The sequence below is a fragment of the Mustela nigripes genome, chromosome 5, assembly GCF_022355385.1.
Source record: "Mustela nigripes isolate SB6536 chromosome 5, MUSNIG.SB6536, whole genome shotgun sequence".
In the NCBI taxonomy this organism is placed as follows: Eukaryota; Metazoa; Chordata; class Mammalia; order Carnivora; family Mustelidae; genus Mustela; species Mustela nigripes.
In genome coordinates, this window is record NC_081561.1 from 109,650,672 (window position 1) to 109,671,255 (window position 20,584).

At 47.2% G+C, this 20,584-nt stretch overlaps 1 protein-coding gene across 3 annotated transcripts in view; it reads right to left on the reverse strand.

Annotated features, from left to right (window-relative positions):
- Nucleotides 1-5,986: 5,986 nt before the first annotated feature.
- BACH2 (BTB domain and CNC homolog 2) overlaps nucleotides 5,987-20,584 on the reverse strand; it is a 357,131-nt gene continuing 342,533 nt past the window's right edge. For all 3 annotated transcript variants that reach the window (XM_059401068.1, XM_059401070.1, XM_059401069.1), the window contains 2 exons: nucleotides 11,119-11,325; nucleotides 5,987-6,850 (listed from right to left, as the gene is read on the reverse strand). In XM_059401068.1, the coding sequence (XP_059257051.1) occupies nucleotides 6,371-6,850; nucleotides 11,119-11,325 (687 nt within the window). In that variant the 3' untranslated portion in view covers nucleotides 5,987-6,370. The remainder of the gene's footprint in view (nucleotides 6,851-11,118; nucleotides 11,326-20,584) is intronic.

Sequence of the window (20,584 nt, forward strand, 5' to 3'; positions counted from 1 at the left end):
CCCAACATGGAGCTCAAACTCACAACCCCTACCAAGAGTCACACACTCCACGGACTGAGCGAGCCAGGTGCCCCTAGCTTTCTGTTTTAAATTAGACCTATTATGTTGAGATAATTGTAGATTCACATGTTCTTGTATGAAACAATACCCTTCACCCAACTGCCCTCAATGGTGACATTTGGCATAGCTATCGCACAACATTGAAGCCAGGAAATTACGTTTAATGCCTTTTTATCTGCTCTCACAGGCACTGGGAATTTTTTAAAACTTAAAAGTCACATTAGCATTATCACATTTTTTACGTCTCTAATCAGATTAATCAGATAGCAGGTAAGGGTCCAAGCTAGAGGAAGACACATAGCTTCTTTTGGAGAAGAGATTTCCTAAGGCCTCCAACCCTGTGATCTGTAACACAGGGATCAGAGGCAGGGAAAACCAGCTTACAATGCGTAATGATATGTCTTTATTTCATCAACAGAAATGGTGTCTAGACAAAATTCAGTTAACACTAGCAATTCAATTGAGTGAAAAAAGTTTTTTTTTTTTTTTTTTGCACAATAGTGTATTTACAATGAGTAAATGAAGTTTCAATTCATTAGTTCATAGCAATGTTTTGTTTTCCCCCAAATGGTAAAAATTCTTAGTTACAGAGAATAAGCATCAACAGCCATTTCATTTTTACAATTAAAAACCACAACAAAAACCACAATCACTTAGAAAAAAAAAAGAAAGACAAGCCTAAGAACTAGTACAATAAAATGATGCATTAAGTTACATTAATCGCATAGAATCTGTGTAAAAAGTATGTAGAAAAACACCTGATGTAACCTGTTACAGTCGTTGAGCAGTTATGAGAGGTACAGAGGGTTATACAGGTAGATATGTGTGAAACTGTCCGTATTGTTCGACCTGGGGAGGAAGAGAAGAGGGGCTGCGGCCCCTTGCATACACTGAGAAGACCCTGTTTTGAATATGGCCTCTGGAGTTTGTAAGGCATATATTAGAGGTGCACTTGCATCAGACTGGTTCTGGAACAAATTCTCCCAGGCCCTTCTGGCCTCACGAGCAAAAGCTGGTGCTTGCCTCGAATGGCTCACTGTGTGTCTGACCAGCACCCGGAGCTCCCAAGTGCATTTGGAATCTTCCTGGTCACTCGCTAGAAGTGGCAGGTCTTTTAGGTCCGAGCGTGAATGGGCATCCCATCATTCACACACGCCAAATGCACCATTAGGACCCCGTGGAGGTCACCCCCTCTGCCTGCAGACATGTTTTGGCAGGAGACTTAGCATCATCGGTAGGAAAGCCCCTCTTTGTCCACGTCCCTTCCCTCTTTCCTCACATGCGTGTCCAGTCAGCCCCCCAGGAACACTTGGCACTGAATGAATGGTCTTGGTGCCCTTCGGCTTCTAAGGAGGGCCACTGTTTGAGCTGAGGTCAATAAATGGGAATGAAGTGAAAGTCAGAGTTGTTTATCCATCGCTAGATAGTGAGATGCATGCACCACGTCACAACATGAAATCAAAGCGACAAAGTGGGCCTCTGCGACCAACAGAACGGCAGCCTCAGGTTCATAGTACAATTAAAATGCACTGATACTCATCTGATATAAATATTATCTCCCAGGGTGGAGTGTAGGAAAATACTTTACACTTCCTTTTCTTGGCAAGAAATGTTTTTGCACCGTCGGTTGAATAATTTATCTTCAATCTGCCACAATAGGTCCTTTCTATGTACAAATACTATTTGCACACAAGCTCTGTGTACAAATATCGTCTGTTCTGCAGCATCAGTCTTTGATGCCTGGGTCAGGAGATGGCTCAGGCGGTACTGAGAACATACAGACTGTCTCCACACACACGGACGTCCTGCACGCACACGGACTCCACGCAGGGCACTGCGCTGTGGACTGACTCGCCAGTAATTGCGCCTACAACAAGATCCTCAGTCTGGGGAAGAAATACTAACTTATGATTGAGTGAACAGTTTTATTCTTAAAGGAAAAAAACAACAAAAAAAGATTCTGCCCCTCAGTCTATTTATAGTATTTTGAAGACAAAACTTGATGCCTGCTCCCTGCCTGGTCTACGACTCCTCCCGAACTAGAAGCCATAGGGGAGCAGGTTAAAGTCATTTATTGATTAAGCAGCTGCTCGTTTCAATGGGGTAGAATGTGGAGATCTAGCCAGGTAGGTCTTTTGTAGCCAAGTAGCTTTGTAGGCACTACCCACTTTGAGAGGGTTGTACTCCACAGGATGTGGAGCAGCATGTAGGGACAGGACTCTGGGATTTCTTAAAAGGCTTATAGTTTATACACCTTTGTTTCTTTTTCTTTAAAGGCATTCATAAAGAAAGTGTAGGTTTAGGCCTTTTTTTTTTTTTTAATGAAGATTTTAAGTCATCTCTATGTGGGGCTCGAACTTACAACCCTAAGATCGAGTCATGTGCTTTACTGGCTGAGTCAGCCAGGCACCCCTAGATCTCCTGATAATACCTTCGAACTTCATATTGTGGCCACCTGATTTCTAGCAGTTTGCTGGTGCAAGTCCTAGAGCTGGTCCCTGGCCTCCTTTTTAAGGAGAAGTGGCAGTTGGCATTCTAATCGCTAGCCATTTTTTTTTTTTTTTTTTTACTTCCTTGGGAAAGCAATACAAGGATTAAATCCAAAGTCATAGTGCATCTTAAAAGCAGCATACTTTTAGAAAGACAGTTAATAAATTACTTGTACAATATACAAAATAATGTTTTATACTGCAGCATCACCTCTGACGCCTGAGTCATTGTGAGGGAACCCGGAATCGAAATAGCAGGATGGCCTAGTCAGTTTGCCAGCTCTGTTTTGTTTTTGCAACAGTTTTGTTCCAGAATCAGTACGTAATGAAGTCTGATTTTATTCAAGGCACCCCCAGATAACGCAGAGAAACAAACACATACAGCAAAGCACTCACCTGCCCAAAGCCTGACCAACCTGAATGAAGTGAGGTCGTCTGGACACACAAGTAGGACACAGGCAGATCCAAGGGGAGGACTAGATCCAGGCACATGGTAACAAGCCATGGGGCCTCTGCCATGGTCCCTGCCCCAACAGCTCATGCCCACCTATTTGGAGACCCAACTAGGCCATGGCAGGGATCTTCCTAAGCAGTCCACGGTGGGAGGGTCCTTTATTTTTATAAGGAAAGACCCTTCAGAGCACAACTACATGTCACCGTGCTGTGCCAACACTATTCCCTGTTCTTAACTCGCTTTTCCTTTTCATAAAAGAGACTGCACCAAGGGATCCCACATTAAGGAGACAGGCTGGTTTTTTAAAACTCCACTTGAGGCAGTTTGGATTCTGGTCCCCAGCTAGTCCTCCCTTTGAATCAACCTGCAAACAATTCTTAGGAACACGTGGTTCAGGGTAGCAGGAGACAAGACGGGTCACACAGACAATTGCACAAAGCCAGTCACTGTTTATGGTACATAGTGAACAAAATCATAAGTCGTTAAAAAAAAATCTCTAAGAAATGGAAAGAGTTTTTCAAGCAGTGTTTCTAACCAGTTCCCATAGCAGGAGTTTGGTTGCTGAAGAGAGAGAAAAGCAGCTGGGCTTAGGGGGCGGTGGTGATGGCCGGAGAATGTGGGCAGAGAGGGTGGAGGGAAAACAGGAGACCCCCTCCCCCACCTGGACTTGGCCATAGCGCCTGCATGCAGCCCAAACAGCAGACTGGGGGGGAGGGGGAGACCAACGGAATGTGGTCAAGATGACCAGTTTGCACACAAGCTGTCACCAGGGTAGATCACACCAACAGGCTGGTTTGGACCTGGTGATAAGACGAGCAGGAAACATTCTTTTTTTTTCCAAAAGAAGAGGAGGTCACTTAAAAAAGGCAACAAGAGAGTTAAAAACAAAATACTGTTGGCTGACTCCACCACCAAAACACAGACCTGTGGTGCCTCACGTGATTCACATTGAATTTAAATTCCAGCTGTCACCAGTTTTCCACAAAGGCAAACTCCACTGTGAAGCACAGAACCGTTCCACTAGGCCAAGAAATTCCAACAACCGCAAAAAAAAAAGGCAGCTCCAATTCTGAGCCGCCTCAGAATCTGTCTCAGACTAACACACGCACATACACACGCACATGAGGGGAAACAGAAACCCAGAGGCAGGTTTTAAAAGCGGAACTATTTGAAAAGAAAAGCCTTTTTTTTTTTTTTATCCTACTGCATGAACCAACAAATTTCTGGCATTCATACATATTTAAACATTTAGCGCTAATATTTGTACAGAAAAAAGTTAATAATACTAAAACATATGTTACTATGATTTCACTTTTCGCCTACATCATATACTAATTTCCCCTTTTACATGCAGCTTTAATATTGTCCAAACAATGGCACAAATAAAGAAACAAAGTCAACCATCTACTCCCCACTGCCCACCACCCCATCCCCACATCAAACCTTTCAGGACTCTTCCCTCAGCCAGGCTGGAGGGCCCACCGGAGGGAGGGATGGAGGGACCCCTCCTCCTCTTAGGCTGGGGGCAGGGTCTGGGCACATCTTCCTGTAAACGTGGCTGGGGGCCAGCACGCCCCCAAAGCCAAGGAAAGCTGCTCTCTATGGGTTGCAAGCCAACCAGTTTTGCAGCAAGAGAAGAAAATTATCAGGTGAGGGTAGGTGTGTGTGTGTGTGGTGGGGGAAGGGGCAGGGCAGGGAGGGTTCCTTGGCCATATCGTGTCCAAAGCCTCAGAATGAAATCTGCCTTCAGACAAGAGACGAGCCGAAAAACCCCAGAATTCAACTCAAAGCATGTGGAGAGGGGAGGGAGAAAGAAATGCTTTTGCTTGCATCAGGGACGGAGCCCAGGCTCACATGTGCCCCCACTCTCTCCTACTCTGGCTGAGCTGCATTAACCCAGGACGCCGCTTACACGCAGAACACCAGCTGCTGTGATTCAATCCCACTCAAGGGAGAGGTCCTGGGAACCCAGCTGGGCAAGGGGCCTGTGAAGGGGAAGGGGCGCGGGGCAGGAGTGGGGTGGCTGATCAGCCAAATCCTTCCAAGAAGTTCCTCCTGCACTGCCCTTCCAAGAGCAGGCAGAGGCCCAAGGATGGGTTGAAATGAATGGGACTCGCCCCCTGGGTGAGAAAACAGTTCTAAGTTGATTTTTAGGAGCCAATGCCTGCTCAGTTCTGGTACAAAATCATGGGTTCCTGCTGTTTGGATGCACTTTCGAGTGGACGTCCAAACTCTCCCCACTTAGGAGTCTGAACATTCAGCATCAACTCTGAACTCTCTGCATCTAAACTTTGCTTCCGGGAAAGGTGGGGAGGAGGCGAATTATAAAAATACTCAAGCAGATTATTGTCTACACATCCTAGGATGAATCATTATTTGGCAAGATTATTTTTCCTACATAATTATCACCTGAGTGCTTTTTAATTAGCTAAAATGTCTTACTTTTCAACTAAAAGCAAAGAATATACAGTATACTTGAGTTATACTGAAGTAATAACAACTTCATTTAAGAAAATAGGTTTGACCCAAAACTCAGTGCAAGTGGCGAAGTTGACCATGACTGTACAGTATCTGCAAGAAAAAAAAAAAACAACAAAACAAACCACGACACTCAGATGACACCGGCCGACGGTGCCCAAAGCAAACCAAACAACAGAAAAAGGGTCAGAAATAAAACCTCAAAAAAAAAAAAAAAAGCTTCCAACATTGAATTCTGTTCCATAAATAAGTACAAATTGAAATTGAACTGTGAAGCAAGAAAAATGACCATGTTAACAGTTACCAAACTAGTTCTAGCATTGGAGACAAAAGAAGAGGAATGTTGGAACCTGTTGATAAATGAGAAATGAAGTTTCCAGTTTTAGGATGAGAAAATTGAGGCATGCAGGACTTTTGCATATGGATATATATATATATTTTATATATATATTATATATAATATGTACAGTCTAGCTATAAAACTTTGATGTGTATAGAAGCTGTCTTCAATGAAAAAAATTGAACATTCAGAAGAAATTCCTGAGATAGGGTTTGTGACATGGGCCACTGAGAAAAAAAATCCGTGGTTGGGTCCTAGAGGTGTTATAGTCTATCCCTGTTGAGACTGAAATTAACCCACAGACAGGCAGTGTCACCACCGCCGTCTTTCCTTGCCTGGGCAAGGGGTAGCACCATTGTGAAGGGAACTGTGTATCACTCCTGCGTGAAGAGAGGAGGGAATACTTAGAAACAGTATTGCTGCTAAGAACGCTGTAGTGTGCACCAAATTCCTTCTTGGTTCTTCCAGACAACAGATGAAGAGCACCGCAGGCTGACCGTAGAACACCCAGGTGGGCGAGGTGGGAAAGCTGGGAGGCGGGCCGGGTCACTAGGTGTACTCTTTCCTGGGCTGCTCGTCGGTCGTACACTTATCAGTCATCTCCTGGCAGAAGTCCACGGTCACCGTCTGGCTCCTGGATTCCAGAGCAGGCGCCCTCTCTGAGAAGGTTCCCGGCTCAGCGCCCTCCGGCCTCCTGGAAGTACAGTTCTCCGGGGCGCCGCCAGGGGCCCAGGGAGGCCCGGGCTGAGCGGCCGCGGGCTCCAAGCAGCAGGGCGCGCCTTCCCCCACGGCGCACTGCGAGGCAGCCAGGTTCTGCTCGACGCCCAGGGGTGCGGGGTTAATACTGGAGGCTGTAGGGAGGCCCATGGGTCTGAGGACGGGGCAGTACCGGTGCAGGGCCTGGATCTGCTCAGGGCTCTGGATGTCGCGGCAGACTTCCTGGGAAAGGCAGGAGAAGTTGTCCAGCAGCTCCCCCATGCAGGCTTTCAGTTGGTTCCTCTCTGACAACAGCTTCTCTTTCTCACACACCTGGGCAACAGAGGGAGAAGAAAAGAAAAAAAAAGGGGGGGGGGTGGCCATGAAACCTGAACGGGAAGACAGAAGCCCTGGTTTCTGGGGGATTTCCAGCTTCCATTCCTACATTTGGTATGACAGAGTCACTCGTGAATGACGGACGAGGCTGGGATCTAGGAACCTACAAGACGTGTATCCAAGGAGCCTGGTCAAGAGTTTCCTATCCGAGTAGCCTATCCAGGTGTGCCATGAGCCTGACGCCCCCCGCCCCCTCCCCGGGCAGCTCTCCATCCCTCTCTGGGGTCTGGCGAACGAACGACCATCAACATTCCCTCCAACCAGAGGACTGCAGGGCCTCCAGGCTCTGGTTTCCTGAATGAGGGTTTGTAAAGCATCAGTTAGAAAACTCTCAGTCCCAAACGTTGTTGTTGAAAAATCTCCCCCAGTGTATTAGGCTGCCATTTTTGAAAGTCAGAAATTGGCCGATTCCAACTGTATGACATTTTGGGAAAAGGCAATGGGGCGGGGGCAGGGGGAAGCCCGGTGGTTGCCAGGGAAGGGGGCGGGGGGGAGAGGGATGGACAGGTGGAGCACCGAGCACGTTTAGGGGAGTGAAATTACTCAGTGTACAGTCTCTGTGGATGCACTGTCCAAATCCGCACACCATACCACACCAAGAGTGAGGCCTGACACAAATGATGGGCTCCGGTGATTACCCTGTGCGGATTCAGGTTCCCCCCAGTCAGGTGGGAGGTGTCCATAACGGGGAGGAGGTGAGTGTGTAGGGGCAGGGGGCAGGGGCATTCAATTTTGCGGTGAACCAAAAACTTCTCTAAAAAGAAGTCTACTGAAAACAAATCAACACAGATCACAACAACAAAGAGTGGCTCTGGTCAATTTCCCACGGTTCACTCAAACCTCAGCAGGCTTTCCGGCCTCCGCGGCGGACAGACAGACGGAACACAGCGGGTCCTCTCGGGGACAGGGGGCTGCGCAGCGCGTCTGGGGCTCGGGGTCTCCCGGCACACGTGAGGTGCGGAGACGAGCCCTAGCCCACGACCCCGGGGTTCCGAGATGTCGTCCTCCAAGAAAATCGAACCTAAGCTCTTATGTCCCTAAAATCCACCATCTCGTCGGAGAGATGAGTTTTGCTGCTGAGGGGAGGCTGGTGGAGGTGTCACCCCAACTCTCTCCGCAGGGAGCGAAGATGTGGAGGCACACGGGGTGCACGCCAAGAGAAGCGGCAACCGGACATCACCCCCAGAAGGGAGGGGAGAAGGGCGCTGGGTGGGGTTGAGGGGGAGCGAAAGGAGGAGAGAGAAGCAGACACAGGAGGCGGGGGCTCCGACACGGCTGCTGCGCGTGCCGCTCACGAACGCAATCTGGCAGGCAGCGTGGGCGTGTGTGCCGGAGACAGAGATTTACACGGGGAAAGGGCACCTGCTAAAATATTTATAAATTTATCAAGAAAACATGTTTTAAAAAATGAAAAATAAACAGATGTACGAGTGCAAGTTGAGAGAAATACATTATGCAAGTTTGCAAGAGCTTAGTGGTGTGCCGCAGGCAGCGTGGGCGTGGGGAGCCATTGCGCATGCGCTGGAGACGCGCGGGGCCCACGCGACCGGTCTGTCCCCGCCCGCCAGCGCCAGCCGGGCCCGGGACCAGGTGAGCGGGCACCGCAGCGCGCCCAGAGGGCGGTGGGTAAGAAACGAAGCGCAGCCGGGAGGTCTCCTCGTGAAAAAGCTCTTAACGTTTGTGGCCGCGCAACCTGGGGGCCTGCAGCCGGGAGGCCACACCACCCAGGCCCAGGAGGGTCATCTCAGTCCCCATTCTGCCACTAACCCCCCTACTGAGGTCCCAAGGGTCCCGGGCCACTCTTAGCCCGCGAGGAGAATGAACTGCCGTGGGGACAGCGTTTTGGCTCTCCACAGGAAAGGTAGTTATAAACCCAGGCCCTGGTTACAGTGAAGCTCTAAGGAAAGACAGTTGGACACTGAGGAGCACACGAGTCTGTCAGTCCGTGGGGAAACGCGGACTATTACTGAAGGGGTTCCCAAAACTGGGGGGTGGAGATGTAGGAGGTGACCTCTCCGTTTTTCAGCTGAACAGTGTCAGCAAAGTGCTTTAGATATCTGCCTGGTGTGTGCTTTAGACTATTATTTGTTGTTTATTGTTACTAGACTTCACTATCCCTATTGCAAAGTTTTACTGAAAGAATTCTAATTATAAAACCAGGCATTCCTTAAACACCGGTGATAAGAATTGTTCTACTTCCTGGAGAGGGGCACAGGGCGGAATGACCCTGGACGTGTGTTCAAGGCCCTGGTGCTTGTACTCCGCAGGCTCTCAGCCTTGCTGAGTCCCCACAGAGGCCCAGCACGCTTTAGAAGACCCATATTCACCAGCCACAATGTCCTGCTTCCTTACGTCGCTTACATGCAAACTGTTGTTGCTGTTAAAGCAACATTAAAGAAAAATTTGAGCGACAGAAGGGATTTGTAATCCCCCACCCCAGTCACAATTTCAAATACATTTCAAGGCAAAAGACATTTCCGGAGAGGCCTCCTGGGGCTGCACTGGTGTGACTGAGAGATGATCCGGTCACTGTCTTCGTTGTGAGGAATCTACCATTTGGGCCAAGGGCTTGGGGAGACAGACACACACTTAGATGGGGCGAGTCTGCTATGATAACCACGAAGCCAGAGGTCAGATCTGGGCTCCTGGGGTAGGTGCTCAGCCTCACCGGAGACTCAGGAAAGGGGTTTCCTCAAGAGGGGACAGTAACTTGATTCTCAAAGGATGAAGGATGAAGTCAGAAAAGAAAATGTTTGAAGCCTGTCCGAAGTAGAGGGGAGACAGCAGAGGCACAGACAGAAGCAGAAACAGCGGCTAGCAGGAAGTGCAAAGTGCTGGACATTGGGGTCAAGTTGGAGGACAGGAGTGGAAGGTGATGCTGGAGGTAATTATTGACTAATTTGCACGAGCAAGCATGGATGTCTTGCTGGGAAGCTTGGGCTTTATTTTTCAGGCAAGCGAAGCCACTGTGAGGAGCAGGTTTCCCCTGCTTGATGGGAGTTAATTAAAAAGAAAAAAGACCCTGAGGTCCAAGACTACCTTGAAAACAGGTAACACTTACTCATACTTCTTTTTTCTTTTTTAAAGATTTATTTGTTTGACAGACAGAGATCACAAGTAGGCAGTGAGGCAGATGGGGGTGGGGGGTGGGAAGCAGGATCCCTGCTGAGCAGAGAGCCCGATGCAATGTGGGGCGTGATCCGAGGACCCTGAGATCATGACTTGAGGCGAAGACAGAGGCTTAACCCACTGAGCCACCCAGTCGCCCCTACTCATATTTTTCAAATGCTTTATCTTGCTCTTAGGGTCTCATCAGGATGGTGGCCTACCATGACGCAAAGCATCACCATGTATAGTCCGAGGACCTGAGCTTAGATCATAAGCACATCACTGGCCTCTCTCTTCTTCAGCCTGACAATGGACCCAGCATCTAAGATGTTTCCAGTATTTGGCTAGCAGAAAGGTCGAGCTGCATGAGACTGCACTGGTTGCCTTCAAAGCTAAGTCAGGAGCCCGAGGGGCCCTGGATTTACTTCCTGTAGCTTAAGCTTGCTCACCAAGGGGAAGGGGGAACTGAGGTCTCAGTGAGGGAAGACTGAGGTCTCAGTGAGGGAGATGGGGGCTTTTTCCCTGAGACAAAATACTCTCAGGCCCAGGGAAGAGTTGCGAGCCACTTGGAGGCAGAATTGTGATCAAGAACCCTGGGGCTGCGAGGGACTTCAGGTGTCCTATCTGGATTCTACGCTCTCCTGTGGAAGGCAGGAGAAAGCAGTGGTGAACATACAAGATCTGGGTTTGCATTCAAGCTCTGCCACGTAGTGGGGAGCTGGCAAATCTCTCTGCACTCGTTTCCTCCTCTGTAAATGGAGGGAAAACAGAACCTAAGTCACAGGGTGGATGTGGGAATTAAAGGCGATCGTTTATAAAGACATCTGAGAATAATACCCAGCCCACACATGTATGCAATAAATGTTAGCTACTAGTAACTCCCTCTATCCCCAGGGAGGCTGAAGGTACGTAGACAATGCTGGCACACATAACTGCAGATAGAAGGCTCTTACTTTTGCGGAGAAACTTGTCTCAAAATAAACTCAAAACTCCCTGAATGGTGGCCCTTCTCTGCATGTCTTTTGCCTTTATCACCGCAGCCTTGCACAATTTCTGCTCCCTCCAGGTTGCTGACAGCAACGAACAGATCAACTCACCAATTTGCGGATTTCACATTCTAAATTCTGAATACAGTCCAGTTTCCTCTTGCGGCAGCGCTGGGCCGCGATGCGGTTCTTGCTGCGCCGCCGGACGTCGTGAATGAACTCTAACTGTTCTGAGGTTAGCTTGTGCATCTTAATCATCATCTGGAAATCATTCCTCGGAAGATCTGTGATTTGATCTACAGGAAACGGAAGTTTGACCTGAAACCAAGAACAGCAGAATATGATTATGGTAGTTGGTTGTTAGTTTGAATTCCAGTGGGCAGAACGTCCAAAAAAAAAAATAAAAGTAAAACCTCCTTTTTAAGATGACCAGGTAGGATGGAAGCTACTGAAAGCAAGTGGTGATTAATCCTTTCTTGTCTTAGATACAAATCAGATGTCATATTTAGAGAGTCAAACAGAATGTGAACATACAAATTATAATGTGTTTATCACTCCTGGGATTTCTGTAGCAAACAGCATGGGAGATAGTGGAAAATATGGACTTTTTCACTGTTACAATTTTGTAAGAAAGGCTATATAGTTAGTTGAAACCCATTCCTGTAGATCCTCAACTCAGCAAGAGAACAATTTATAGACAGACATCATCTAAGGAATTGTCTGAAACACTTGAATAAGGAAAGCACAACACACCTCAAAGAGGTTGGAAAGACGAAAAAACAGCGTGATTTTCAGTGACACGCATAACGAGATGCAGCGGCAGAACTCGGGAAGTCTACACTGGGGTGGACTTGGATGTGGGCTTTAGTCCTTCCACCAGACCTCAGCCTAGTTACCTTACTTCTCTGGGCCTCACTCTCCTCATCTGCAGAATGGCGCAGGCTTCTGAACTGCACAGGACTCTACACAATTGGACACTTGGGGCAGACTGTGTTTTCCAAAACTACAATGGCCATCCCATCTCACATTTTCTTTTCCAACGTGATATTGACATTTCCTTGTCTGAAAGCAGGATGCACATTCCTGCCCCAGGATCACCACCATGCGGTAGAAGTCACAGCATGTGGCTTGAGGCTGGGTCATAAAAGGGGCTGCAGCTTCCTCTTCGGCTTCTCAGGCTGCTCTCTCTGGAGGAATGTGGCTGCCAGCCTACAGGGCTCCCAGGCAGCCCCAGGCCCCAGTTGTGGAGAACTGAGACCTGAGGCCAGCAACCAGCGTTAGCTGGCCAGTCAGTGCTTGAACCACCCTGACGTGGACTCTGCAGGCCCTGTCAAACCTCCATGGATGCAAGGCCCAGCCCCTGACTTCAGCCTCATGAGGGATTCCAAGCCGGCTGTGCAAAGATGGGCCAGTCCTGAGTTCCTGCCCCACAGAAAGGTCTTAACCGAGTTAAGCCACGGAGTCTGGGGGTCATTTGTTATGCTGCGGTGATAACTGATGCAGATACTGTCAACAGCAAGATTCCAACTTCCAGACCCTTGACAAAGATGAATAAGCATTATCCAAGGAGAGGAAATGTGTCTCTGGAGGGATGGATCTGTGTTCTCTTTATATTCTGTCAAGTGCACAGGCCTGGATCTTCAGCACTGCCCTCTCCAAGACTCTTGTTGGTGATACAGGGACTTCGGGGTTCGGTTCTGGTCCTGTTTCAGAAAAGGAAGTTTGCGTGTTGCTTGGCTAACAAAGTGTCCATGTCTGGGACTCGTTCACTTAGCGCTTGTTGACATCAGTGTCTGCTTTCCGTGGACCAGCAGATGGCGCTATAAACCTACACTTCCTTCAGGTGCCCGCCCAGCGCTGTCCAATGCAAACAAGAGCTGTGATTTCCCATTTCTAGCAGCCACATTAAAGGGAGTGAAAGGAAACAACTGAAATTCATTTTAATAGTATATTTAGTTGAGTCCAATAGGTCCACAACATTTCAACATGTAATTAATATAAACATTATTGGGATGGTTTACTTTTTTGGCACTACATTCTCAAAACTGGAAGCGTTTTTTGCACTTCGCACAATTCAGAACGAGGCACATTTCTAGGGCTCGATAGCCGCGTGTGGCTGCTACACTGGACAGCACAGCTCTAGGAGACAGAACAAATGGGACACAGTGAACCAGAAACCAGAAAAACAGGAGGGTCCAGGTTTAACTGATCAAAATATTTTCGGGTGCAGAAAACAAGCCCTCGTTAATATTCAGCAGCTGCCGTGTTATGTCTGCGTTGCTCAAGGGAGTCAGATGAAGATACTCTATTCTGAGCTCAGGCTTTTGCTTTGATTGCATCAGATGCAGGAAGCCGGGTCTAGATCCCAGCATTTACGGCTAGTTAATCCCCAGTCACAAAGGCAGTCACACTGCACGATCATTTGACTTTTCTGTGGCTGGATGCAATTGCTTTGTCAGGTTCCTTCATAGCTCTGAGCCTGCCGGATGTGACATTTGCTGAGGGCTCCCAGTGGCTGCTCTGATTCAACTTTCAACTTCTGCCCAGTGAATTGTGTCCCATGACACCTGTACAATTTTGGCCCAAGAAAGCAAACTCGCCACAGCACACATTCCTCCACACTCAGCTCAGCCCTGCTCTCACTGCTGAAGGCGGTCAGCCAGGGAAAGCCAGCAGGCTTTGTCCATGGGCTGTGTTTGCACAGGGCTTATAATGATCCGAAGAATGTTTGATTTCCTTTTCTACCCTTTGGATAACAAACAGACACTCCAATCCTGGACAGTGCCTGACTCACATGGAGATCAGCCTGGCGGGGACACGGACGTTTCCACACCAGGCAGAAGCCTTGTTTGCCTACAGAGGTTGCAGCACCATGGGGCCTCGGGTAGACTCTCCTTCTGCCAACCAAAAAGCAAGGCTGCTTCTGCTCTAAATCCTGTTTACTTCTCTTCCCAAAGAATATGTACCTACGGTTCGGGCCACAGGGAAAGTCAAAAGGCCTTCTAGACCGAGAGCAACTGTATTTAAAATCATCCAGACAGCAAATATGAAACACCAGGGGAAACAGAACAGAGGTTGACAGGAAAAGGAAAAATCAACAAAGCTCGTTTCAAAGTCCTTGAAGCAAAGGCCATATAAAGTTTCGGTAGAGCTGTTGCAACTCCATCTGCTTTTTAAAGAGGTCAAAGGAAAAGAAAATAGTCAGCTATAGAGCTTCTTCCATGGGAAAGAAACTGAACGGCTGACCACTCTTTTTCTTCCTAATAGGCTCTGTTCACAAGGTAGAGCTTACACTGACTACCAAGAGGAAGTCCTGAAGGGTTCTTGGGAAGGAACAATGGTGAACTTGGCCATGGCTCTTTCTCATTTCTCATAAGTTCCAAGCCAGTGGACATCTTCCCTGGAGATAAAGAGCAGCCACAGACCCCCTTATGGAGCAAGGAGAATAGTCCATTCTCAAACTTGCAGGCCTCCAAGACTCCCCAAACGGGGCTCAAAAGTCAGCGAATGCACCTCAGCCTTCGAAGGTTCAAACACTTCAAGAGGGTGGAGGCTCTTCTTCTGGAGAATTCTTCTAACCCAAATAGGCCCTATAGGGCTTACCATCTTACTTACTGCCCCTCCACACACTTCTTCTTCCAGGGTTTTACTTCTCAGCAGTGGTTTCATTGTCAGTCACTGGACTCTCAGAAACAGTGCGAAACACTCAGCCCAACAAGATGAAACGTCCTGCCGGCTCCCACCACCACCTGTCTGAACGCTGGCCTGCACCTGCTGTCGGCTAACAGACCCACAGGAGGCGAAGCCCATCAGGCATCTGAGGCTAAGCACGCCGCACAGCAGGGGAAGGGCCCGTGCGGCTGAGGGTACTGATTTCTCACGGGTGCTGCTCATCGGTACCCCCTACCCCCACTTCGGTTTTCAGCTGGGACTCCAAAAGTCAGGCGCAGCCACTGAGTCAGCAAGGCAAGGGCACCAACAGGGCCCTGTGCATGGTTGGCTACCGTTGATATGCTAGTCTCTCTCCTCGGCCCTCTGGAGCAGGACTGGAAGAACAGGACAGAGGACTTTCCTGCCCAGTCCCAGGACCAGACTGCTAAATGGGGCCCACACTGGGGTTAGACCTTCTGGGGGCTCCAGCTTAGGAGCACCTGGTGAAATAGGGGGTTGCGGCAGGGTGCTGAGGGACCTCTGGCCCCAGGGGCCAGCAAAAGGTGGGAGAAAGTGGTAGCATCTGGATGGTAAGTGAAACTGAAATACTCCTCCTCCAGGGCCTGGGCAGGGTTGCTGCGGGAGCCTAGGGAGCCAGCGCCTTGTCTGCGCCACAGAGATCCGTTGTTCCACTTCTCTCCTTACCAACAACCACACTGCTCTGCAGCCAAAATGACCCTTTGCTTCCAGTTTAACAAAAATACCATTAAAAATTACATAAGAAATATAACTTCTTGCAGAAAATTCAAATAGGAGACGAAAGAGGAGAAAAAATCCCCCCCCCCCTCAGACAATGGCGGTCTTGCTCCCAGGGACTCCCCAGAGACTCTGTTTCCTCTGCAGCTTTTGTACAGGGTTGTAAGCAGACCACACATCACCATGCCCCTTACCACATTTCACTTGCCTGGAGCTGCCGGTTTGCTGAACGGGAGCTACTGGAGAAGGACAAAGATGCAAAGGTTGCAGGAAAAGCTGAAGACAAGCATTTCCTCTAGAAATCCCAGCCGAAGCCAGTTTGCGAATCTTCTTTCCTACCTCCGTTCTTGGTTTCGTTACCAGATGTTGAATAGAAGCCGCGGGAGTCGGATCATGCTAACAGTACCCTGAGGCTCAATGCCCTTAACACCTGTGTTCTTATAAGACCCTGGGAGCTCTGTCCCTCCTCACAGGAGGAAGCAAGACCCCACTGGGCTGCTGATTCAGTGCTGGGGGCAGGCGGACAGCCAGGTCCGTGCTAGACGGACGCCCGAGACAGAATCACCCATCTCCACTAAGAAACGTTTCCTGCAAAATTGTCCTTTCTACCCTCTATTCTCATGGTCCACTTTACAATGCAGGACACCTGGGATTTAGTCGTACTGCTATTAATTAGCTGTGTGACCTCAGGCCAGTCTTTCATTCTCTCTGTCCCGAAGTTCTTTGAGGATCCGTGAGAGAGGAAGATAATAGATGCCCTACTTAACTTACAGGATGGCTCCGAAAAATAAAATTGGATAACAGATGGAGAAAGTGCTTTGAAAGGTCCGAACTGCCTGATAGATATGAGGTATTATTAATTCTGTTGATTAGTCCTATCTTTCTTTGTCACATGGTTTCTTCCAGACAGAGTACACATTGGAATTCCAGATGCTGGGAACATCTTTCTAGACCACACAAGAGCGTCGTTCTAATTAGAAATGCGGCCGACGTCTACGCTGCCTTGCGAAGTTTTCTTTTTATTAAGCAGACCAATCAGAGGCATTTTAAGAAAGATGCCTGATTCAATGAACCACAAAAAATGACTATAAAAATTTTACATACAACATATGTCTGGAAGATGGCATGTGGGTGGAAGAGTGAGAGTCAGACACGGCTCTTCCCTTTTATTACATGTCAAACATTACTTCTCCGAGCTTCCACACACGCATCAACACAAACATACACACATCCTCACTCGTGAACGCTTTATCCCTCCTGACATGAAATGTGTTAATAGAGCAGGTCCACCTCATCAATCCTTTAGGCCATGCAAATTGTCTTTCTAGTGCTTCCTTACTAAAACCTACAATTAATTAGAAATGCCTGTGGTAGAAAACCATCCCACAAAGAAGGTTACTCCTTGGGAAATACTTGTGACTTGTCTATCATTTTCACATTGTAAAGATGAACCTATACACCAAAATGAGGTACCACTTCACATGCACTAGGATGGTGAAAATAAAAAGCTGGACAGTAACAAGTGCTGGCGAGGGCATGGAGAAACGGGAACGCATGGGGGGCGCCTGGGTGTCTCAGTCTGTTAATCGGCTGCATTTGGCTCCGGTCATGGTCCCAGGGTCCTGGGATCAAGTTCTGCATCAGGTTCCCTGCTCAGCTGGGAGTCTGCGTCTCCCTCTGCCCCTTCCCCCACTCGTGCTCTCTCTCTCTCTCTCTCTGTCAAATAAATAAAATCTCAAAAACAAAACAAAACAAAATGGGAGCCCTTGTGCACTGCTGGTGGGAATGTCAAATGGGGCCATTACCTTGGAAGACAGTCTGGTAGTTTCTCAAAAGGTTAGACATATTGTTGTCACATGAGTTAGCGATTCTACTGTTACATACATAATGAAGAGAACCGAAAAACTGTGTCTACAAAACACCTACACACCAATGATAAGAGTCAAAAAGAGGAAACCATACAAACGCCCTTCAGCCGATGAACGGATCAACAAAGTGCACTATGTCCGCAGGGTAGACGATTATTCCGCGATAAAAAAGAACAATTCACCGATATAGGGTGAACCCGCTGGTACCTCAGTGGCAAGGATGAACCTCAAAAACATTATGCCCGGTGAAAGAAGCCAGACGCAAGAGGCCACACAGCCTAAGATCCCATTGTTATGAAATGTTCAGAAGAGGCAAGTCTTTAGAGATAGAAGGTAGATCAGTGTTTGCCTGGGGTTTGGGAAGGACAGTGAGGAGCGCCTGCGAATGGGGATGGTGTTTCTTCTTGGGGTGATTAGAATGTCCTGGAATTAGAGTGAAGATGGTTCACATCTTTGTGAATCACTGAAAAATCCCTGAATAATTCACTTTTAACAGGTAAATTTTATGGTGTGTGAATTGTATCTCAATTAAATCATGACTCTGTGTGAGATATACATACATAAAATTCAGACATTACAGAGGTACACAGAATGAAACTTTCCTTATATTCCTCCCCAATGTTGCCTCCTATTTTTATCTTACTCTCCATACTGCCTTTTTAGTCATATGTATATTTACGAAGCAAATTAGAACCTTGTTATACATACTGTTTTGTTACTTTTTCTACTTAATATGACCTGTTCATATTTTTCACCATTGGAAGTAAGATAAAAGTTCCCAAACTGATTTTTTAAGTAATATAGAAAACCCAAAAGTCATTTAGAAAAAGATGGATAGCTTGAGTGCATGAAACTTAAACATTTCAGTATGGGGAAAAAATGCCATAAATAAAAAGACCTAGTAGGAGAAAATATGGGAAACATTTCTAATAAAAGGTTAATATTCCTGTATTAGGGACTAAGGATCCTACAAACTGATTTAAAGATGAACACCACAAGAGAAAAATGGGCAAAGATGTAAAGTGGCAAGTCCGAGAAAGGGAAATAAAAGTGGCACATACACTTAGAAGAAAAAAGACGTCAACCTCGTCAGTTGTTATCTTTTACCCAGCAGATGGGCAAAATTTAAAAGGACTGGTAACAGCCAGTGCTGGCAAGAACAGGGGGGAACGGACATCCATAAATTGCTAAAGGATACAACTTTTTGGGGAAGTAGGCAGTATTTCACAGATCAGCATCACCTTTAACCCACTTAGGGGATTCTAACCCACAAAAATAAAAGCACCACTACTGAGTATGTTCACAAAAATGTTTATTGCAGCAATTTTTGTAAGAAGGGAAAACTGCAAACAGCTGGACTGTCACTTGATAGACGGTAGCTAGGATAGCTATGGTTAGCTATCATCTGTGCTGTGTGGGGCCTGCGGATATTAAAGACGTATGATTTAACCTGATGTGACGGACCTAGAGGCATGCACACAGTAGAACAGCTCTGCGACGGAAGCTAGTTCAGCAGTCAATGCCACTAAACTAAAACTCAACCCCCCCCGAGTTGCGAATATGTGATTGTGTGTTGTTGCAGGCACAGAGAGAGCCTGTAAAATTTGGTCTGTTAGGGGCTGGGTAAGCGGTGTTTATTTCAAAGAAGAAAGTAATTTTAAAGAGCTGATTGTTGAGGAAGGATAATACTGTGCTCACTGAAGCTCTCTTCAAAGCTAGGGGCCTGTGAAAAAGGATGAGAGAAGTCAGAGCCGACGAGATGGTTAACAGGGACACCTCACCGGCTGTTAGGAATGCTGCTATTTTCTTTTGAGCTAACATTTTGGCTCCTGACTGAGGTGGAGAAGAGAGGCTGGGAAGGAGCCCGGCCTGTCTGTCTGGAGCACCTGGACAGGTGCCTGGGCGGAGGGGAGAACTCTGGTTTCTGACTCCAGTGTCTCCTTCGGCTTCATGCAGAAGGGGAGTCACCTGGCCTTCTCCGAAGAGCAGATCAGGGCAGGACTCAGACCAGCAGAGGTTGGCCTTTTCTGGACCAGTTCAGGAAAACAAGGCACAGTTCACTTTGTGAATAAAGGATTTGCCTTCAGTGTTATTACTGGGGACCATACTTCCCCTGGGGTCAAAGAAATGCCTGGAAGCAAATTATTAACCCAAAGAGGAACAGTCATGCTGGGTCTCTGAGACCTAATCTCTACTCTAGGAAAACTAAAATGTCAAACTGGGAAGAAGTTTACCTTTATTCTAACAACCCTGTCCAAAATGCCCTTCCGCGGGGGGCTAAATGTGATTCTTGAAACAGTATAGAGCTCTGGTAAAGGTCCCTGCTTTCAGTGTTTAGAAATGCAAAGAGCATTTTTTTAAGTTAAAAATATTTTTATTTATTTATTTTGTTTAAGTTTAAGTAAAAATATTTTTATATTTTTATTTTTTAAAAAAAATTTTTAAAAGATTTATATTTATTTATTTGACAGAGAGAGAGAGATCATAAGTAGGCAGAGAGGCAGGCAGAGAGAAAGAGAGAGGAGGGGAAGCAGGCTCCCTGCTGAGCAGAGAGCCCGACGCGGGGCTCAATACCAGGACCCTGGGATCATGACCTGAGCTGAAGGCAGAGGCCCAGCCCACTGAGCCACCCAAGCCCCCCTAAAGTAAAAATATTTTTAAAGCACTGGTATTTTTCATGAAATTTTTTATAGGTTGAATGAAGTTTCCTTTTGACTGGTTTGTTTAGAATTGAGACGTTCTAAAGGTAGACAAGTGACGTTGCCCAAACCCCCAGGAAAAACACACATGTTCTTGTTGGTGGCATTTCATTTGAAGAGAGTGACTTTAAACTCTCTTTTGGGATATAAGAGAGATAAAAGGAGATGATCAGAAACTGACAGTTCCTTGAACATATGCAAATGTCATGACAATACAACCCCTTCAGCTTACTGGTGGGAGGCTCCTCTTAGGGTAGAAACAAAGACAAAGACATTTGTCCTTTTCTCCAGACACCACTCCTCGGCAAGATAAATCATTACGCTGATGAACTTGACCCAAGAACTAGGTTTCTGCATCAGGGGTGCTTAGGAACAATATCAGGGAAAAAAAAAAAGAAAACCTCACCTTAGTTATGATGAGAGGAAGGGAAACGAGTGAGGAAAGAGAGAGCACAAGGTTTCACTGTTTTCACAAAAAGTCCTCTCAGCTCGGGGGCACAGATGCCACCTGCCTGGGGCACTAGGCACAACCCAAACCCGAGGGGACAGGGTGTACTCAGACAGGAAGAGTTCCCCTTCAAATTTCCTTTATAATTTCTTTGA